Consider the following 20,788-nt stretch of genomic DNA (forward strand, 5'->3'; position numbering starts at 1 on the left):
TCTTTATTAGCTCCTCCTATTGCAGAACAAGTTGTACCTGAAACTTAGCAGGCACCAAGTATTCTACTAATGAAATCTCCTGGTTTTATGACATCTTAAAATGAACAACTTAGGACTAACATTTCTTTTTTTTCTCTAAGTCACATAACCTCAGCAAAGTTATTAGTGGTTGATGTTTTGCTCATTACTCATAAAATTCAAGATTGTAACTCTGTGCTTATCTTAAAACTATTGTACACAATTTATAAAATTTAAAAAACCAACACCACCAAAAACCCACCAAACAGTAATGATGCCACTTTAGAAAGACATTGTGTTATGTTTGTTTTTCAACAATGTAACATTTCATTACAAACAATATAAACAGTGGTACCAAAATAATACCAAACCTATGCCATTAAAAATGTCAACTAAAACATGTTTAATCTTACCTCACTCAACCCAAGAATTCATATGGGGCAGACAGCTATTCTATACTTTGTTTCACTGATGTATCTATCTATTTCTTCACCCATCAGTTCACCTTGTTCCATTTTGATAGCGAGCTATGCCTTCACTCATCATCTTTATAAAGTCTTCTGACAGAAGGCTTCCACGGTACAGTAAGTATTGGATGGATGAGCAGATGGATGAGCAGATTGGTGAATAGCTAGGTAAATTATTCATTCTTTTAATTTTTTAATTTGAGTGCTACCTAAGTTGCTGAAAAGGTCTACCTACTTTGGAACGAAGGAACAAAGCTGTACTGTCTCAGGTGTTGCACTGCATGATGCCATTCCTTAGTACAGAGTGTGAAGACTGAATTTCCTTTCACTCTTGTAAAAACATGGATACACATTTCTAGCCTAAATAAAAATCAGTGCTTTAAGAGTGCCTAAATTCCCAAATTTTGTCTTTCAGACCCCACTGCATGTGTGATTGTCTTTTAACAAAGCATCAATATCCACAAAAGGTAGACTTCAGTTCAAAACTTTAGGATGGCTTACAAATGAAGGTGCCTTGGCATGCTTATAAGCTCAAACTTGGAGAAGCAGTAACATGAAACAAAAGAATTATGGAAAACTGAAAAAAGGAGAAATAAAAACAATAAAAAATGGGGTTCTCAAGCACATGAATTGCATCAAGGAATTAGACATGCATCTGTTTTAATAAAGTTGAGGCAATCATTGTCTTTAGTGTTAAAGGGACTTTAGCAATTCAAACTTACCGAAATTATCCACTTTTTAGTGACAAACGTTATTTATTTTAGTTTGATCTTGTAAATTAATAGGGCATCCCATTGAGACTCAATAAGCATTTTCTGTATACCTTTATCTTAATATCTGCTTTGTAGTTGGCTGAAATTCGCTGTTCCATAAAACCATTATGGCTTTAGTTACACATGTAATTTCACTTACTTTCACAAGCTTTTGTTACAAACATTACACAGCTGTAAACCAAACCTGAAAAGCAGGCAACACTGTCAGCTCTCATTGAAGTCAATGGGAACTGAGTTTGCACAACACTTTGCAGGATCAGATCCCTCATAAAAATACTTTAACTGCAGCTGTCCACATTTTTTCGTGGACTTAACATAATTTTTCTAGCTAAATCAATTTGCTAATCCAGCTGCAGAAAGAAGTTAGAAGATAAATGATCTTTTTCCCATCCTACAACATACTTTTCCCTCTTGGAAAATGTAGTAACACTCATAGTCTAAGTCAACACAGAAAATGCAAGATCTGAGTTCAAAGGTCACCTCCCTATTCCCCCCATTTTCTATTTATCAGCAGTACTTTCTTTAAAGGAAATCAGAGAAGACTGTGTTCTGCTTTTCCAAGATATCATGGAAATAAACTAGTTCAGTGACTTTTTATTTTAAATAGCACAGGTAGCATACATAAATAGTACCCCTATCTTACTCCCCACAGTTTAGCCCAGTCTAAACCCTGCTGAAATCAGTGAGAGTTATTCTGTTACCTTCAACCAGCTTTGGAATGGGCTCTACTTCCAAAATTGTATTTTTCACTAAACTCTTGATAAAAGAACATTAGTGTTCTGGTGCAAGTCCCATTTCAGCAGATCACTGAAGTGTATGCAGAATTCTTACTCAAGCCAATTGGACTTACGATGCATGTTGCTAAGTCTTTAGCAGAACTGAGGCCAATTACCCTATGCAAGACCACAAAACTTAATAGCACTACCTGAGAGTAAGTTAGGGAAGAATTTGACCCATGACTTAGAAAAACATATCATCTGAGCCTTGAAACTGCACTTCAGATACAAAATAAAAGTGACAGAACGATCATCTTTCTCTGTCTCCTTCACTGTAGTTTAAAGGAAAACATTAAAAAATGTTTTCTTTACAACATTTTAAAAAATTGTTTAATTATTTGAATACAATTAGAAAACACATAGCCATAGCGGCTAATGAAACTAATGAGAAAAAAAAAATACAGGAAGTGGTTTAACAAGTAGGTTTGAAATAAACTTTTTTTTTTTAATGAAAACTTTGATAATAAAGATAGTAATGTAGTTTAAAAACAAACCAAAACAGGAAGATCATGCAGTGGTTAAATTGCCATAATACATGTTGTTGCTCTTCTCCTTTTTTTTTTTTTTTTTTTTTTAAGAAAATGCCTCCTGAATTTTTGCTTGTTTGTCATTACTGTGATAGCAAGCACAGAATTTCGTCCCTTTAACTGCATTTTAATAGCAATGTATTATAGCATGATTTATCAACATATGGCAGGTGGAAGCTGACACAAATTATAATGAAAATTAAAACAGTCATTTATGCAGCAGGCGATTATCATTTAAGAAACATTTATTTGCAGGCTTTAAAAATGAGGGTTTAGAATCAAATGGGTTTAAAATGAAAGTTTTAATGACTATTACCTTTTTCCTGCAGCCACTCCTCTACGGGCCGGTTATATTTGAAGGGGATTTTCTGTTTTACCATTTGGAACCGTTCACTATCAGTGTTGCCTTTAAAGTTTAAAAAACAGCTTAAAAACAATCTGAAAAGTCAATGAAATGGTTAACACATCCTAGATTTTGATGGTTTATGACCTTATTTAGCTATAAATAAATAAGCGCATGTTTGCGTACATATATATTATAAAAGAAAGAGTTTTATCTTTAGTATGGTGGAGAATAGTTATACATACAATTGCCTGAGGTTCTGGAAGGTCAAACAAGTTAAATCCCATGAATAACGTGTCTCTAGTTCTCAGAGTATTTGTTTATCCAGATTGGTTAAAAGGCATATATAATTTGTCCAGGACATGAGACCTTGAGTGAACTCAATGACATGAATTAAAACATTCTGATCAGACTCTAGATCTGATGACAAAAGAATATGGCAGAATATGTCAGTTATACAAACATATAAATAGTACTATTTTGATAAACCTTCTTGCAGTAGTAGGAGATATGTGTTAGGACTAGAAACCCAGTAAACAGAAAAAAGTACTGAAGAAATTAGAAGAAATTAATATTGAAAGGATGTAGTAGAAGCAGATTAAAAACAAAAATCAAAGAGTAGGAAGATAGAAAAAAAAAGTAAAATTTTAAAAAAGTTGAAGAGTTGTTAATTAAAGATATGTGAGGGTGTGTGTCTGTTTACCAAAGACTTGGGCCTTTTGCAGGAGAAAAACAAAAGCTTGGAAACTAAAGTGAAAGTAGAATGATTACTCAAAATGTAAACTCTGGCAAATGCAGTTCCATTGCTCCATGTTGATGGATAATAGTATTATTCATTAAAGTGCACTTTTGGAGGAAAACCCTCATCACTTGCACAGTACATGATACAGATAGGAATAAGATTCATACAAAGTCATTGTCCAAATTCAATGGTTACTGAAAAAAATCAGGTACCAATCAGAAGGGTTAGTCTAATCTTTAGTAGAAAGGAGCAGTTCAGTTTGATGGTGTTAGAGTGACAGTAAACAAGTGCCATCATTCTGTTTTTGTTTTCTTCAGCTACAGTCACTTTATGACTCATTCTAGTATTTGCTTCATGTATTATTTTTATAAAAGCTCTTTAGTCAGGTAGGCATAAAAAGAGCGTATCCTTAGGGAAAAGAATCAAAATAATACTGAGGAAACTAGAAAACTAGAGTAAGCCCCAATCTTACCACAGTAATACTACCATCAACAGAACTACTGCTAGTCAGTAGTACTCCAATACATGTGCAATAAATGGCAGTGCAAGAGTCACAACCGTTCTGCAGTATCTGCAGTGCATCTTTTGAAATCTCACAAATAAATAATCTAAAAGGGCTTCATATTTATTTGACTTTCTGAAAGAGATGCTGAAATCTTTTTTCAATGTAAAGACACACATAGAAAAAAATATAGAGATTATATATATATAAATATATATATATGACTAACAGCTGGCAGGATGCTCTACAGCAGACACTTTCAAACTTCAGACACTGGCTGGTGAACCTCGTGTGCTCAATAATCCTTACTCTAACTGTTGTTCAGAAAATGCTGCTAGTCTGTGAGAGGTACCTGCTGACCACAGCTACCCTCTCCAGGATCAGTTTGTCACTTCTGATTTTCTGGAACAGGTTGGAGGCATTACTGTGATATACTGGCAATATTCCTGCAAGGATTTACATTCACTATAGCAAGGACTTAACATTCAGGGGTATTTGTAAAAATCATCTTCACCTCTTTATCTTCAAATATAACACAGACAGTAATCTGGATTTGGCTTAGTATCACCATCTATAACCATGAACATTCACGAGCTGCTTATTTGGGGCAACAGGCAAAACAATGTAAAAACTTCTAAGAAGGGCTTTACTGGTCTGACCCATTATCACCTCCCTGGAAAGGTGTCTACTTTTTTTCTTCCATGTAACAGATCCATTGTGGGAAACTGCTATTCTCCACAGCAGAAAAGATCTAATTAGGCACTAGCTGACACACGCTGATGGTACCAGTTTCTCTGTCCCATGTCAGATGCCTGCTGTGTACAATTGGTTACCCTGATCAACTAGAAGGAAAAGATAAAATACTAGAAACACAACTCTCTGTCAGTCATGCATCAAATTACATCAAACAGTGTGGTGGCTGGGAGTCATTCAAAGTTACCTTTACGTACATTCCCAGATCTCATAATTCATCAGCACCACCAAAAAATACCAATAGTCATTTCTGTACTTTTGCAAAGACAGATTCACAAACAGAAAACTTCAATCTTGTTCAGTACAAGATCTACTCACAGGTCCGTGGACATACCTAGTTTGGGGAGAACTGAAACAAGAATAATCAATTCAAGCTTACTATGAAAATAATTTCTTTCTTATAAACAATTAGCAAGGCATTCAGCTTATCCGTTAGGCCTTCTTGCAACACACTAATCCACACATTTCTTCATCAAACCAGCCAAATGTCGTAAATATAATCACAGGAATCCTGCATCTCTTTTAGGATATTTTTGTTTTCAGCAGGGATATTTTTCACTGTGTAAGAAAGGAGTACCAGGTTTTGAAAGACACTCAGGAGGTGTTTCAATGGGACTTAGAGTCCTAAATTTCTACGTAAACTACTAAATTAGTTTGTCAACCCACACTTGAACACTTATGGAGAGTCTGCTACTACACCTGTATTGCATAGAATATAGTACAGTATAGTTTCAGTAAAAATGGATGTTATTCAACATTTTAGAGTGTATATTTTGAGTAAGGACTTCTGGTTAGATTAAATTGTACTTAAATGTCAATGTTGATGAGCAGGAACAATTTCTATGGGGCCAAAGAAATTCTATAGCACACTTTATTTGGAACAAAAAAGCTCCACTGGCTTCACTCAATATGTACGTAAGCAACCTTTTACCAGAGGCAATGAATTGTTTTTCAGAATAAAGAACGATCCACTGTTCATAGGAACATAAGTGTCAGCCCAATGTCTGACATGGAGTGCTTCTTCCTCTGTTTGGATGGCTGACTGTAGAAGGGAAAAAAATGTAGTGAATTGAAATTTCTCAGAAATAGAGCATCTCAAAAGAACAGGCCAGCAAGACTAAGGTAAAAAGGAAATGGGACAATGAAAGAATGACAGATAAAATGGGTTTCTTGTAATGCAGTCCTAGACCTTCAAGAAAGCCAGAAATGATAACTATTGCCCACCACATCTTTAAAGACTTTTTTTTTTTAAATAAAGTTTAATTTAATTTTATAATTATTGTTATTAGGTAGATAGATTCAACAAAATTAATATATGTATAAAAATCATACCTTTAAAATCTATGAAAAACTGAAGGACATTAGAAAATTCAAATAGGTTTAAATTGCAATATTAGTACCTGAGCTATTTTGTTTTGGCTTTGCTTTTAAATTTTATTTCAGACATTAGCAAGAATGAGTTTTAAAAATACGTGCATGAGAATGTGTTCACTGATATACCCAGTTACAATATTGAGTTAAAAAACAAATTTTGCCTTGTTAAGAGCTAGGGATGTTAGGTAAATACCATTAAATACATACAATTATTAAATTAATATTGACTTTGAGTTGTGCTTTAAAAAAATAAACACAGCACTTGATATGAGAATTCAAAAAGGAAATATCATGGTTTGCAAAACAATGTGATGTAAATTTAATATGAAGTAAGCTCATTGGCCCTCTGACAGCTGAGCTACATAATGTGATGAAGCAGGATTCTTGTCCATCTTCATATACAGAAATTTTCAGTAAAGATCCTTTTGTGACCTCAGTGCAATGCCTTTCTAGAGCTAAATGACACATATGTTCACGTTTGAAAAATCCCTTCACTCACATAATCTAGACTCCCTTTTTTCTCTTTGAGTCCAAATCAGATTCAAGTTCTTTACTTCATAAAAGAACATATAAATAAAAAGTCATTTTAGTTTAATTTAGAAAATACACTTAATCCCATAGTTCTTTTGCAATCAAAATCCATGTGGGTCTCAAAGGTCTGCAGGACATAATTTGTTATAATAAAGTTGTGTTAATTAGTTTTGCTACTTGTGATTGACTAAGTATTTTTCCTCCCATAGCTAGTAGTTGTTTAAATACCAGTAGCAATAGGAATTGGTCATTTAAAATAATCTCCATTCTTTTTTTTATTCTGCACAACAAATTCCTGTCTATTAATATCACTTACAATCTGCTTCATGACTCAGCTTCATCTAAAAAACCCTCAGAAATGTATTCCTTCACCTATTTTTTCTCCTTATGCAAAATTCTGTAGCGCAGTCTACCTTGGTCTACCTTGGTCTACCTTGGTCTACCTTGGTCTACCGTGGTCTACCTTGACTTCAGCAAGGCTTTTGACACCGTTTCCCACAGCATTCTCCTCAAGAAACTGGCTGCTCTTGGCTTGGACTGGCGCACGCTTCGTTGGGTTAGAAACTGGCTGGATAGCCGGGCCCAGAGAGTTGTGGTAAATGGAGCCAAGTCCAGTTGGAGGCCAGTCACTAGTGGCGTCCCCCAGGGCTCGGTGCTGGGGCCGGTCCTCTTTAACATCTTCATCAATGATCTGGATGAGGGCATTGAGTGCACCCTCAGTAAGTTTGCAGATGACACCAAGCTAGGTGCGTGTGTCGATCTGCTTGAGGGTAGGAAGGCTCTGCAGGAGGATCTGGATAGGCTGCACCGATGGGCTGAGGTCAACTGTATGAAGTTTAACAAGGCCAAGTGCCGGGTCCTGCACCTGGGGCGCAATAACCCCAAGAAGAGCTACAGGCTGGGAGAGGAATGGCTGGAGAGCTGCCAGGCAGAGAAGGACCTGGGAGTGATGGTGGACAGTCGGCTGAATATGAGCCAGCAGTGTGCTCAGGTGGCCAAGAAGGCCAACGGCATCCTGGCTTGTATCAGAAACACTGTGACCAGCAGGGCTAGGGAGGTGATCGTCCCCCTGTACTCGGCTCTGGTGAGGCCGCACCTCGAGTACTGTGTTCAGTTCTGGGCCCCTCGCTACAAGAAGGACATCGAGGTGCTTGAGCGGGTCCAGAGAAGGGCGACGAAGCTGGTGAGGGGCCTGGAGAGCAAGTCCTATGAGGAGCGGCTGAAGGAGCTGGGCTTGTTCAGCCTAGAGAAAAGGAGGCTCAGGGGTGACCTTATCACTCTGTATAAGTATATTAAAGGAGGCTCTAGCGAGATGGGGGTTGGCCTGTTCTCCCATGTGCCTGGTGACAGGACGAGGGGGAATGGGCTAAAGTTGCGCCAGGGGAGTTTTAGGTTAGATGTTAGGAAGAATTTCTTTACTGAAAGGGTTGTTAGACATTGGAACAGGCTGCCCAGGGAGGTGGTTGAGTCACCATCCCTGGAAGTCTTCAAAAGACGTTTAGATGTAGAACTTAGGGATATGGTTTAGTGGGGACTGTTAGTGTTAGGTCAGAGGTTGGACTCGATGATCTTGAGGTCTCTTCCAACCTAGAGATTCTGTGATTCTGTGATTCTGTGATTCTGTATCAAGGCTACTATGACCATCAGGATTCTAATGGTAGCATTTTGAAATCCTCTGGATCTCTGAGACTTTTTTAACCTGAATATTCAAAATATTTCAAATACCACAGACAGTCCTGATGAAACAATATTTTGGAGAGGAATCTGGCAGAAAAGACAGATCTGTTTGTTTGTTCCCCCTGCCACAAGAAAGCCTGGCACCTAAATCATAAAAATCACAGCCTGCTGGTTAAATACGATCAGTTGCCAATCTTCTGTTTTCTTTTCTGCAACCCTCAGTGTGCTCCTGCTTCACTGACTATACAGATAAATCAGATTCACTTCTAGCTTTAGCTCTTGATAATTTTCAATTTAGATCAAACTAAATTGGGAAAAATCAACAGAACTTGCTTCTGCTAATCGCTATTAGCAGTTCCCCCAGGAAATGCTTTTGATACAGCGTAACAGTCCAGGGGGAGATATTTTAAATTTTCTCATGGGCAAAGCAAAATTTTCCTCCCAAACCCTACAATACTGGATGATGTTTTGCTTGCTGCCTCATGGTTCCTTTAAGAAAACAATCAATCTTTATTGCATTACGCCTATTTCTAAACCAAAATGGATTCTTAAGCCAAAGAAAGTAAAAGAGCAATTGGAGCACTGAAAAATGTTTCTTCTTGGCCTAGATACCAATCACGATGATTTACTGCCTCTTTGGTAACGAAGAGAAAAGCTGAAAGGTTCCAGCAAATTGCACTGGGCAGAAAGAAAGTGCTTGTTTCCAGGTAGAATATTAATACAACCTGATGTGTAGTCAAGTCTGTGAAGATGCTAAGAAGAATATCGTAAGAAAACATTCATCTGTCCTAAATTAATGCCAAAGGCTGTTTCATGAAGAGAAAATACAGCAGCAATGTTTTCTTCTTTGATTATAAGTTTTTAAAAACAAAGAGACATATAATCTAATGAGCACTTACTAAATGAAAGGCTATATGGTGACACTAATGATTTAAGAAAATGTTACTAGATCAGTCCTCAAGGTTTAAACTGATTCCACCTCCCTTTTACTTATTGTAGATGGAATTTCAGTGGAAGGACCAGTAAGTAGTTAGTGTTTGATAGCTTTGTGCTCCCAACAGCTTTTGATTTGAGCTCATAATCTCAACATGATCTACATACAATTAATTGACATGAATACGGTAGAACGACATGGTAGTCTGCAAAGTTGACCTTAAGAGTGCTAAATCTACTTCTGACATAATCCGATCCAGTTCAGTTTAGCCCCCAAATTCCTCTAGAGTTGATGAAATGTGCTCTGGAAAAGGAGGCTCACATGTATCAAGGAGAAACGACCATTTCACTCTAATATTTAATAAAAGGCAGAGACTTTGCCAGCTTCAAAAGTTTTGGAAGTACATTTGTGATAGACACATACTGTACCTATTTAACCATTTCTATTTGCAAGCAGATGCACTTAAAAACTTACAGTATACTGAATAGTCCCATTTTCTCATTTCCTTAAATACGTGTTTTGCTCTGAACACTATTAAGTAAAGCTATTATTTATTATCACTTTACATTCAGCAGCGAAACTGACAGAAGCCTATTAGTGAAGTCCATATTTACGACTTGAACCTTCCCCTTCCATAAATCAGGAAGGAATAATGACACTATTGCTGGCACTAAAATAAAGCTTATTTTTGCATAGCTGTGTATTTTGCTGTATTACTGTAAGGCCATATTGTGGTTTATGTTATATAACACAGGCAGTGTTTGCATCAAAATCAAAACATGTAAAAAAAGTCTACTCAGAGTGGTTTTTATAAAACACTTGGAAAAAGTCCAAACTCGAAACCACAGATGTGACTTACACAGAAATGAAGCAAGACAGCCATGCAACTAAACAAAATAATTATAAGGTAGGTGATCTAGAATCTGTCTTTGCAACTACCACAAATTGTCCCTCTACAAATTCTTGCAAAGGTTCATTTTTGCGTTATGTAAGAAGATACTGTGGAAGATTAATTGACATTTGTGATTTTATTTTGTTTAAGGAGACTAAAGAATAGCCAAGTCTTGACATTTTTTATTTTTGCTTCAGCTCTTGGATATTGTGTTTTCCCTTCTGTCTGCACTGTTAGATTAAGGTGTATCTTTTGTATTGAATTCTCATTTTATTTCCTGTCCTTGTTTTCCCTTTAGTCCCAGATGCCCTTGACTTTTATCTTTAATTCCCTCTGATTACCTTGTTTGCAAGGAGCCACACCTTTCTTTTCGTTCATCTCACTGTGGAATGGAGTTAAAAGCTGACCTTCACACTACAGCTCTCCTCAGCTCACTGCCCTCATGACAAAAGACAACGAGGTCTCTGTAGCATAAGTACTAAAAATAGGAAAGAGAATTATCTAGGAAGACTACAAAAGCAAAAGTTACTCCCCTGATCAGGCATCTGAAGTTGTTTCTAAGTTTCTACTGCCTTTTTTTTTTTTTTTTTTTTTTTTGTGCCACTCTCTACTCTATTTTGGTATTTCCCAACATTTACTTTTTCATATGTACCATCTCTCTACTTCAGGTACTCAGATTCAGTATGCCAGGTACAAATTGATTTTTAAACAATTTTGAACTGAATAATTCTGGATTTTAATGTAAAAAAAACGTAAGTGCCAAATTCAAAGCAAGGCAGCATGTAGGCCGAAGTCAGCAGGACATTTGGAGGCAAACTAGGAGACTAGGGTTTAAATCTTAGTAACATTTCAAACACCCTTAGATTAATCTTTCTATGCTCTCTTGTATGGCTGAGAAAATGAGTGACTTGCTCTGAAAATCAAGAACTAGAATAAATGCAAAACTAAAAGAAAACTCAGACTAGCAAAGGTGGAAGTTAACTTCAAGGGTGCAAAAGAAAAGTTAGTTTGGGGAAAATGTGGTCCATATTTTATTTTATATGACAGATTATACTGAATCATCTCTGTCCTAAAGAAGCTGAGGTCATAGTCATGAGATGCCAACAATCTCCTTTAGTTCTCTTGATTTATATTAGAAAAGTTAACTAGGGTACAGTATAGAGAAGAAAGCTACCAGTTCAGCTCTTTTTTTTTTTTTTTTTTTTTTAACATATACGAAAAAAAACTGTTTGTCTGTATTACCATATTCTTGGGACATTCTGTAAGTAATGTGTAAATTCTTGTGTTTTTTTTCACTGTCCAGGTCCAAATTAAGCCCCATGTCAGGCAGCCAAAGCTAAAGTGACTATTAAAGAACAACCGAAACTAAACTACATATTGATCTTTCCAATTTAAACCAGAGCAAATTTCATTTTGTGGGAAGAGATATGAAACAGAGATCTGGGGATTGCTTAGCTGAGTCGTGGATATGAAAGTCAGGGTAGGGAAACACTGTAGTTTAAACCACAGGGAAAAATGTAGTTTACAGGCATTGGCTTAAACATGGAGCTATGTGAATGCAGCTGTATTGCTTTCAGGTTCAGTATAAGATGGCAAACAGAACAACAGTCTTTTTGTGGTACAGAATCTGAGGTATGAAAGCCTGTGGCCTTACTACACCTACTGAAAATAAGGGCATACAGGTAGACCACTAGCTTAGGTCTGACACAGCCAACAGGGAGATAGGGCTAGGAAGTCCAGTCAAAGCCGAACCTCCTGGGGTTCTGTGTTCTGTGCTCCCTGTTCAAGAAGGGCTCTTCATGATGTTTACTGGCCATTACACCAAAAACAAGACCCACTGGTGGAAGGTGCTGAAAAGCTCTCCAGTAGCTATGCGGGAACTGGCTCAGCTCCAGCAGGACTTCCAGTCCCTGCATTGGTGCTGGCAGTGATTAGGCTGGGTTGCCTCCACCAGAAGCTTTCATTTCTTTCTGTTTCTCTTTTCACTGTGCACCTATTATCAGTGAGATGATATGGGAAGCTGAATATACAACAAATGGAGAAAGCATGTTCAGTACTTTCCCAGGACTATAGCTTGGTGAGGCTGCTCAGTCAACGATGTTAATGAGAACGTTGACTACAAAAAGCATTTAGTCAAATATGCAGTGGGGAGTGGAAAGCTGACCAGTGAGAAGTCACAGAAATGTAAAAATCCTATGGAAAGGAGGCAAGTTCCCTAGGGTAAGTGCAAGGAAACAACTAAAAGCAAGTAAGTAACTGATGAAAGAAGTTTATTAAGAAGTACTTCCTATCAAGATTGCATATTAGACAGTGCTAGTCCCCCCAGGGAAATGCTTGCATTATTTGAAATTATACTTGATAAAGCCTCATAGAATATGGTGGGGGATATCAGTTGATTATGGAATAAACTGGACCAAACCGCATCTTTCCCAACTCGGTTCACTACAAATCTGAAAACTTTGCCTCCTTTTGAAATAATTTCTTCTGTTTGCACTGCCCTAGAAATAGCAAAGAATTCCAGGTCTCTATAGTGACCCAGTAAGTCTTCTCAAAGACAGGCACGGTTCACAAAGCCAAGCCAAGAAACAGAGGCACAGGAAACATCCTGTGAAAAAAATCATTACTGAATAACAGTGTCAGAAGTAAGGTAGACCTGTGGGAAAAGGTATGCTTCGTAGGTATGCTTTCTCCAATCTAACCTTTTAAATCAATTGCTTTCTTGGAAGTGAGCTGTTATGGAAACTGCTGTGGAAAAGGTAGTAGAGAAGGGGCAAAATACTACTCAGTCTGCACATCAGACTGTTATGCAAAGTGAATTTCACTATGAATTTGTGCAAATTTCAATCTCCATGGTGCTCCAGGTACTTAGTGACGATGTAGGTTGGCTGATACAGAAAGGTTTTAATACTCAGTGCATTGCATAATATTTTCTATTTAAGTCTCTGAATATAAGGTAAATTGAGGCTTTAACCCCACATTACTGATCAGAAAACTGATGATTTTACTGAATAGTAAGATCATTGCCCAAGATTGCAAAGAATGGCATCTATACAGATGAGACTGGAGTTCAGGAACTTCTGGCTTCTGGTTCTGTCTGGTCCCTTTCATTTCTGACCATCCCTTCACACAGTAGCTCTGCTTCGGTCCTCAGTCACACCATTCGATTTCAATGACTTTGCGCTCTCCAGTGCGTTTTACTGAGCAGGGAGAAGGCTGATGTGAATGTGTGAGCCCCTTCTGTCACTGCATGTCAGCTGTGTCAACCTGGGATTACAGCTGGCACTGTTCTTTCTGGAGGCAATAAGATCAGAAAAGCACAAAGTTGTTGTTCAAGCCTCTGATCCCTCAGGCAAGATGTTTGTTTGCTCTCTCTCACTCTACGAGTGTGTGTGTATGGCAGAAGGGGGAGGGGGGGGGAGTGTATATTAAAGAGAGAGAGACAGGGACAGAATGGGAGGGAGAGAAAAAAGAGACTATATTATAGCAGCTCCATTTGACCACAAAAACTGAAACAGTACTAACCCAGGAGAGAAACATAACTATATTAATGTCTGGGAGTTCACTGCACTGTGCTGTCTAGTGGAATTCCTACTTTCCAGCAATCTTATTTAGCCCAATTCTATATCTGAGAAATATTTCTCCATCTTTCTCTGCACTACATTATACAGATACATTATATGTTTCTGCAGATAACTGAACCCATTATAATTCATCTTCCTTTAGCAAACAAGAAATCTATCAGAAATTTTTTAATGAGATTGCTTATGCTTGGTACCTGGGCATTTATACAATCATGGACCAGTGGGCACAAACGGGTAGAATCATTCAGGTTGGAAAGACACAGTTCACAGCATTTGAATATTCAGTCAGGATAATCATGCTTATGTGAGCAGCCACAGACTTTAGCCTGGAATTGTTAGCAAGACCAAGCTATCAGGACATAGCTACATCTCGTCAAGTGTAATGGAAAGCTCCTGGAAAATAGCATGGTGATGACTTTACCAAGAAGTGTGCTGGGTGTCAAAGAGATGCAATGGAAAATAACATGCCCTGGATCCCTCTGGGAATGCAATACACTTGTTTTTCACCACTGTATCTCAAGGATGGATTCAAAGGCCTGTAGTGACTGTAGGAATTTTATCCTAGTATTTAGGGGATTTCCTCAGCTCAAGGGGTTTGTATCAGATGTGAGAAGGGTGAGAACACCTACACAGAAAGATGCATTAGTGCCCTATGGATACTATATCTTGGCATACTTTGAGTCATTATTTTGACATATAGCATGTCTACAGCTGGGGAAATGTAAAGCTCATTTCCTCCCTAATTATACTGCATACCATACTACCACTGTCAAAGGTTAACATGGCCTTTTATAGATATTCATTCTGTGTTGGTAGAATTTCTCTTACAGGCAATACTAGTCTGTAGGACTAAGCTTAGAGGACAGAACTGCAATTTGAGAATCAAGATCATCCATGGAAAAAGAACCAGAGATGGAGGAAAAGTTAGAGATGCCCCTTAACTGCCTAGGTTTTGTTTTGTCTTGTTTTATGTTAAATTTTGGCTGAGTGATGTGCTTACAATGTAGCACAGTAACTTCTATCAAATTCCAGCTGAAGAGGGAGCTGGAATATTTCCACATCATTGTGTCTCCCTGGATGAATTAATGGGGGAAAAAAGAAAGCATTTGCTTTCCTATGAAGTAATGCAAATGTAATGACTGTAGACAAGATATAAACATGTATTGTTTATGTGACCTTGTGTTTCAGGTCACAAACTAAGCCCAAGAATAGAATAAAACTTCTCAGAAGAACATATTTCAAGGCACATTTTTATTGTTACCACGGTGGATTTACTATCATTCTCTGAAGTATCAGCCACTTGTTTGCTCTCTGGCTCAAGAAGCTGATTAGATGGACAAGCAGGCTCTGATAGGACAGAATAGAAACCGTTCCCAATTCAGGACCATTGGAGAGAAGTGTCATTTGGACCATTCTAGCAAACTTTCTTCTTTTATATTTGTATTCACCTGTAGATTGGACATGCTGGACATCTAGTCTGATGTTCAACAGTGCATACAGCAATATAATACATATCCCTGTTCTTTTGGACTGCACCGACAGAAAGTTTCCTCAAATTGTCAGTGCTTTCTGACAGCAATTTCTTTACCCAAGGCTATAACCAAGAGAAAGTATTTTGGCTAACTAAAATCTAACATTGCCTCTGTGGCATGTATTTAAATGTTAGAACAACCTTTTATGTGGCTGTTATGTGGCATTACTAAAAGACTGCTACGTAAACATGTATGTTATTCCCATAGCTCAAGGACTCTCTGTGGGATCCTACATATGAATTAGAAAATCAAGGCTACTTGCATGAAGGTACCATTCTGTATGTACAGTTTCTTAGGTAAACTCTTTCTTCTTTCAGTCCTACTGCTGATAAATAATTCTGTACTATCTGTTCCGCCTGGTTAGCTCACACTCCTCTATAAGAAACTAAGCATCTCCTTCTTGATTAATGCTAAGTGTACAGAAATGCAGGTGTGTGATAAACTACCAGTCACATGGGCTTGAGGTATTTGGTGAAGCTAAGGCTGTATCTCATGCAGAGCGATTGTGTGCAGCATGTTATAAAAGCCTGGACCAGTATTAAGAAATGAAACTCTGACAGGAAGGATGAGTATTGAAAGTTGCAATAGTCACTTTGTTCTTTTTTCCTCTGTCTTTCCCCTCCTTTGTCCTCAAAGAAAGACAAGTCCTACCACACCTCCATGCAACTGGTTGGGCATAAGGACAACACTGAAAAGAACCACGGCATTATTCTTGTGGGAAAGCAAAAGACAAAGTATGCAGAAGTGAAACTGTGAGTGTAGTGGCAGCATTTACGTAACTTTTTTTATCATGTGAGATTCTATCCCATCATCCCGTATGGATGTGCATGCATTAACATGTGTACATGGGTGTTTCTGCACAAATTCCAAAGTACATTTGTCTGTTGGTGTCTTAGTATGCGTAAGTTTATATCTTAGTGGGTACAGGTCCCAAAACTGAGTGTTCATACCACGTATCCACATTTATCTGTTTTTCTACCTTATAAATATATTATAGATGTTATGGCCCTAGAGTGACAAGCTACAATCAACTCTTGATTTCATCAACTTGTCATGCTTTAATCATCCCTCTTGGCAGATCTTTCAACATATGTCACAGTACTCCCTTCAGAATGTGCTTCTCCAATGCTGTTTTATTAACCCTGTCTTTTTATATGTTTTAACCTCATTATAAAACGCAGTAAATCTGTCAAAGGTACTTTACATGCCTTCTCTAATTCATGCTGATAGGAAGCATCTATGAGCTCATTTAAGTCCCACAAAATGAGTACGATATGAAAAATCAAAACCCACAAACAAGTGTATGACAGGAACTCCGGGGATCACATTCAACCCACAAGGCTAATCGAAATTCAGCGCTCTTGTTCTTAACTCATTATCCACTGACAGGGGCATTTGGATAGGAAAATATTAAAACCACAGCGGGATCTGGCAGTACCACAAAGACATCCCTTCAGCTTGCACATCAAACAATAGAATTTATTAATGACTGCAAGCGGTAATGTACAAGATCCATGTGCTTCTTCATGGAAACAACTGGATTCAGACAACTTTCTTATTACCTTGGTTTTGGTATCAGTGAGAGATCATAACAATCAAGTTTAAAGGAAGGAAAGGAGAACTAAAGGGCACAAGAAGGCAGAAACTTGAGTTGGGGGTGGTAGAAAGTAGCTGCCAAAAAGAAGAGATGCTAAAATCACTTTGGAGCAGACAGAAGGAGTTTGGGGGAGGAGAAGCCAAGCTCTGCAAAGACAGAAAGCTACCTGTTTCCTCTAATAAGGCTCATCAACCGAATATTTGGAAATCACTCAAGTAATACAAGACAAGCCGTGCAGAGGTACTCTGCAAGGATAATAAAAAACTTAGAAAGGAAGAACATTTTGCAGTGACTCAGACATCCCACTTAGTTCTGCTTTTGAGTTTTCCTTGTTAATGTCCCAATTAGCATCAGACTCGGCATTACTGAGCTCATAAGAACTAATAATCACAGTATTTGCATATCATCTCCAGTATCAGAGGACATATTAGCTGAAGAAAGAATATATAGTCTTCTCTTAAATCCTCCAGTGATGATACTATTAGATTATCCAAACCTCTCCACCTTCTTGGCTAATGCATTACAAATTAAATAAAGCAAAGCTGGGAGAGGTAATATCCCTTATTAGGCCAATTGATACATTTTGAAAATACAGACAACCTTTCAGAAACACAGGACCTTAAAGAAAGCTTCTTTACAGAGGGAGAAAAAGAAAATGCCGCTAATGAAAGAACTAGGGGAACCTGCATATCCAGAAGCAAGGCTGCTTTTTGCTGTGGTACTGGACTGACTCATAAAGACTCTGTCTCCAGGAATCCTGCCTTGGCTATATTCGGGTATTACAGGTATAACACACTACTTCTCCATAATTAATTAAGGCATTTCTATTTCCTAAAAGATTAGTGTTATCTCTAGTTTGCATACAGGAGGGTTAAGTTACCTGAGTTCAGATGGTCAATTGGTAACAAAAGCAGAGCTAGCTCAGACCTCTGCTCTACTCTCAGGAAATTTACCATGTCTCTATATTCAGCATCAAGCCTGTGAGACATACCCAAGCCAGAATGCACGAGGCATCTGGATGTAACCTTGTGAGACCTCATGTTTCAAGGACAAGATGGGGACTAATATATAAAAATCGGCAGATATGCCTGGAAGCTGTTTCCTACTGCTCCCCTGCATGCTTCACATCAAACAAATCCCTGCTAAATTTTGTCCTTAACAACTACAACAATCACTGCATTATCTGAGGAAATTCCTCATCATAACAAGCTCTTGTGTGTTTTGTGTAATTCCTTTACAAATAACCTTGAGCCTTGTGCATGTCCTCTTAATATCTCAGGAGAGGATCTCACTTTCTCCTCCTCTCTTCCTCTCCTGCCTGCCCTCCCCCAACCCCCCAAATTATCTCTTGCTGTCTTCTGGGTGGTTATGTTTAATCTCAGGATTAGGCAGCAGCCTGCAGTTTGCCTTGAACATCTTATCAGCTTCCAAGAGACATTTACAGGGAGAGAAAGGTTCTGTTTTTGATAGCAGTAATTGTATTTAGCTTGTAAGATACAAGGCTATTTATCTCATGGCTGGGAAATCACAGAGGGAGAGAAAGAAATTGTTGCTGATAAAACCTAAATAAAACCAGAAAGAACGAAGAAAAGAAAAGAAACAACACCCTGCTCAAAGTCTCTCAAGTGGAGGGATGAGGTGGAAAAGGGACTTCTTTGAATAAAAAGATCACGCCACTTTGGAAGGAGACTGAAAATATCAAGGGAAAGGTGATAAATGGCTCAGGTAGGACAAGAAATGACCTGTTTCAAAGGAGGCTATGAACTCTAGTTTGGCAGTCATGTAAAACTCAAAGAATTTGATTTGTAGAGATGTGAATAACCATTTTTAGAGATACTGAGTACCAATACTCCATTTAAAGACAGATAAAGCTGTGAACAACTAGCATTTCTGACAATAAAGTCAGTTGTTATTTTTCACAGAAACTTCCAACTGCACCTATTATTAGACACAAGATATCAATACAACACTTAATATTTAAACCAACCTCAGTTCCCTTGCTTATTAAGTGCCCTTCCCTTTTCACATTTATAGTATTCAGCTTCCTCTCCCTGAAACAGCTCACTTCTCCTTTCCCTCCATCCTAAATGCCCTGTAGAATTCCTGATGCTCACGTAACTCAAGTTCTGTTTGGTCTACTGTACTGCTGCATGTTTTTTGCATTCTTAAAATCCCTACAATAATTTTGGGTAGGTATTAAGGGAAAAAAAAAAAGTTATCATCCCATTAAGACATACTTAGCACTTCGTTGAAGTATCCAGTGGTCTTGGACCACTCCATCAGCAGAATTAAAAAAAAAAAAACAACACATCTGTATCTCTTTAGTCATAGAAGATGTCTAGTAACAGAAAGATAAGGTGGAATCATGCATATTGTTGAATTGTATCAAAAGGGGATAATCAACATAAATATTTTACTTGTTTCCACCACTATGATTCCTTCTCTACAGTTAAAACAGATGAGACATGTAGTATCCATTAAATCAATACACAGATGTAATACATCATTTCAGCTGTCCCAAAACTAACCTTCTAGGTAATTTTCTCAAAGATGAAGGCCATAAGGTGAAAAATACTTTTAAAATGGGTAGTCACTAGATTTTTTTCTAGAGCTTCTCCTTTCATTTAAACAAAACACTGTAACCTTTGCCAAATATCTTCTGATACCACTGGATTGGAACAATGTGCTGGAAAACTTCTTGAAAGATCACGTAGAAACTCAGCCAATTTTCTTCCCTGCCTCACATCACCTCCCTGGTACTAACAAGCAATTGCCAATCTTTCCACTGAGTAAATGAAAGTGAGTATTGTTGGAAGAAAAACTTCATGCCTTTCACATTTTAGGTAGGTAAGACAACCTAGAGCACTATCATTTTAACGTGTGCTTCTGGAAAGCAATTTGTTTTAGGCAGCGGCAAGTGAGAAAAAGACTTTTTTTTTCTCACAAACTCCTAAGGATGTAGTTCAGTAAACACATTAAACTGGCATAAAGCAGCCTTGCTGACAAAGGAAGTAAATTTATGTTCCCCAGTCTCCTGGCCACTCATTTTCACAATCATGTGCCCTCTTATCCTGGGCCAGTTACAGGGGGGATAGAATGCTGAACAGAAGATGTGAGCAGAAATAATAAATTTGACTGTTTAAGCAACATGAGTATGAGATGCAATAATGAAAGAATGAGCTCCATTGTCCAGCTCTAGCTCTTGAGGCATGCTCCTTTTCATCAGGAGCATGCCTCCAAGGTGTGCCTCCTAACGCTCTCTACTTGCTACACTTTGATGTACTGAAATGCTCTCAGGGAATGCAAACTGGATTCCTTTCAAATAAAATTAACACAGAAGATACACTCCAACTGTTCAGGGACATTCAGTCCTTGAGACTGGAACTAGTCTGAAGAAAAACCTCATCAGGGGCCTCAGAATCAACTTTTTGTTTTAAAGATATATTCTTAGGAAGCCACAGAAGCTGCCAGAGCAGTCACAAAGTCCCTGAAGTTCTGTCATTGAGATCTAACTGTCCAGCTTCCTAAGATTCCTCACAAATGTGTACTTGAGACAGAGAATGAAGTAGGGGCACAGAAGACAAAATCTTTTTCTTATCTTCCGTGACAATAGAACTGCAAATTAATGTCATTTGAAAGGGCAGAGACTCCTAGAAGAAGACAGAGATCACTCAAAAGAATGATACGGGAGAAAAATATAAAATCTCTACTGGGTGACTGAACTAATGAATTCAGATAAGGATCCAGTTGTTTAATGCGGTCCTTTTGC

At 37.9% G+C, this 20,788-nt stretch overlaps 1 protein-coding gene across 10 annotated transcripts in view; it reads right to left on the reverse strand.

The window, feature by feature from the left end:
• NRXN3 (neurexin 3) overlaps positions 1-20,788 on the reverse strand; it is a 973,627-nt gene that overhangs the window by 113,264 nt on the left and 839,575 nt on the right. For 5 of the 10 annotated variants that reach the window (XM_072038404.1, XM_072038406.1, XM_072038407.1 and 2 more), the window contains one exon: positions 2,878-2,967. The exons of the other annotated variants lie outside the window; for them this stretch is intronic. In XM_072038404.1, coding sequence (XP_071894505.1) covers positions 2,878-2,967 — 90 coding nt within the window. The remainder of the gene's footprint in view (positions 1-2,877; positions 2,968-20,788) is intronic. 10 annotated transcript variants of the gene reach the window in all.

Source organism: Anas platyrhynchos, chromosome 5 (assembly GCF_047663525.1).
Source record: "Anas platyrhynchos isolate ZD024472 breed Pekin duck chromosome 5, IASCAAS_PekinDuck_T2T, whole genome shotgun sequence".
Taxonomy (NCBI): Eukaryota; Metazoa; Chordata; class Aves; order Anseriformes; family Anatidae; genus Anas; species Anas platyrhynchos.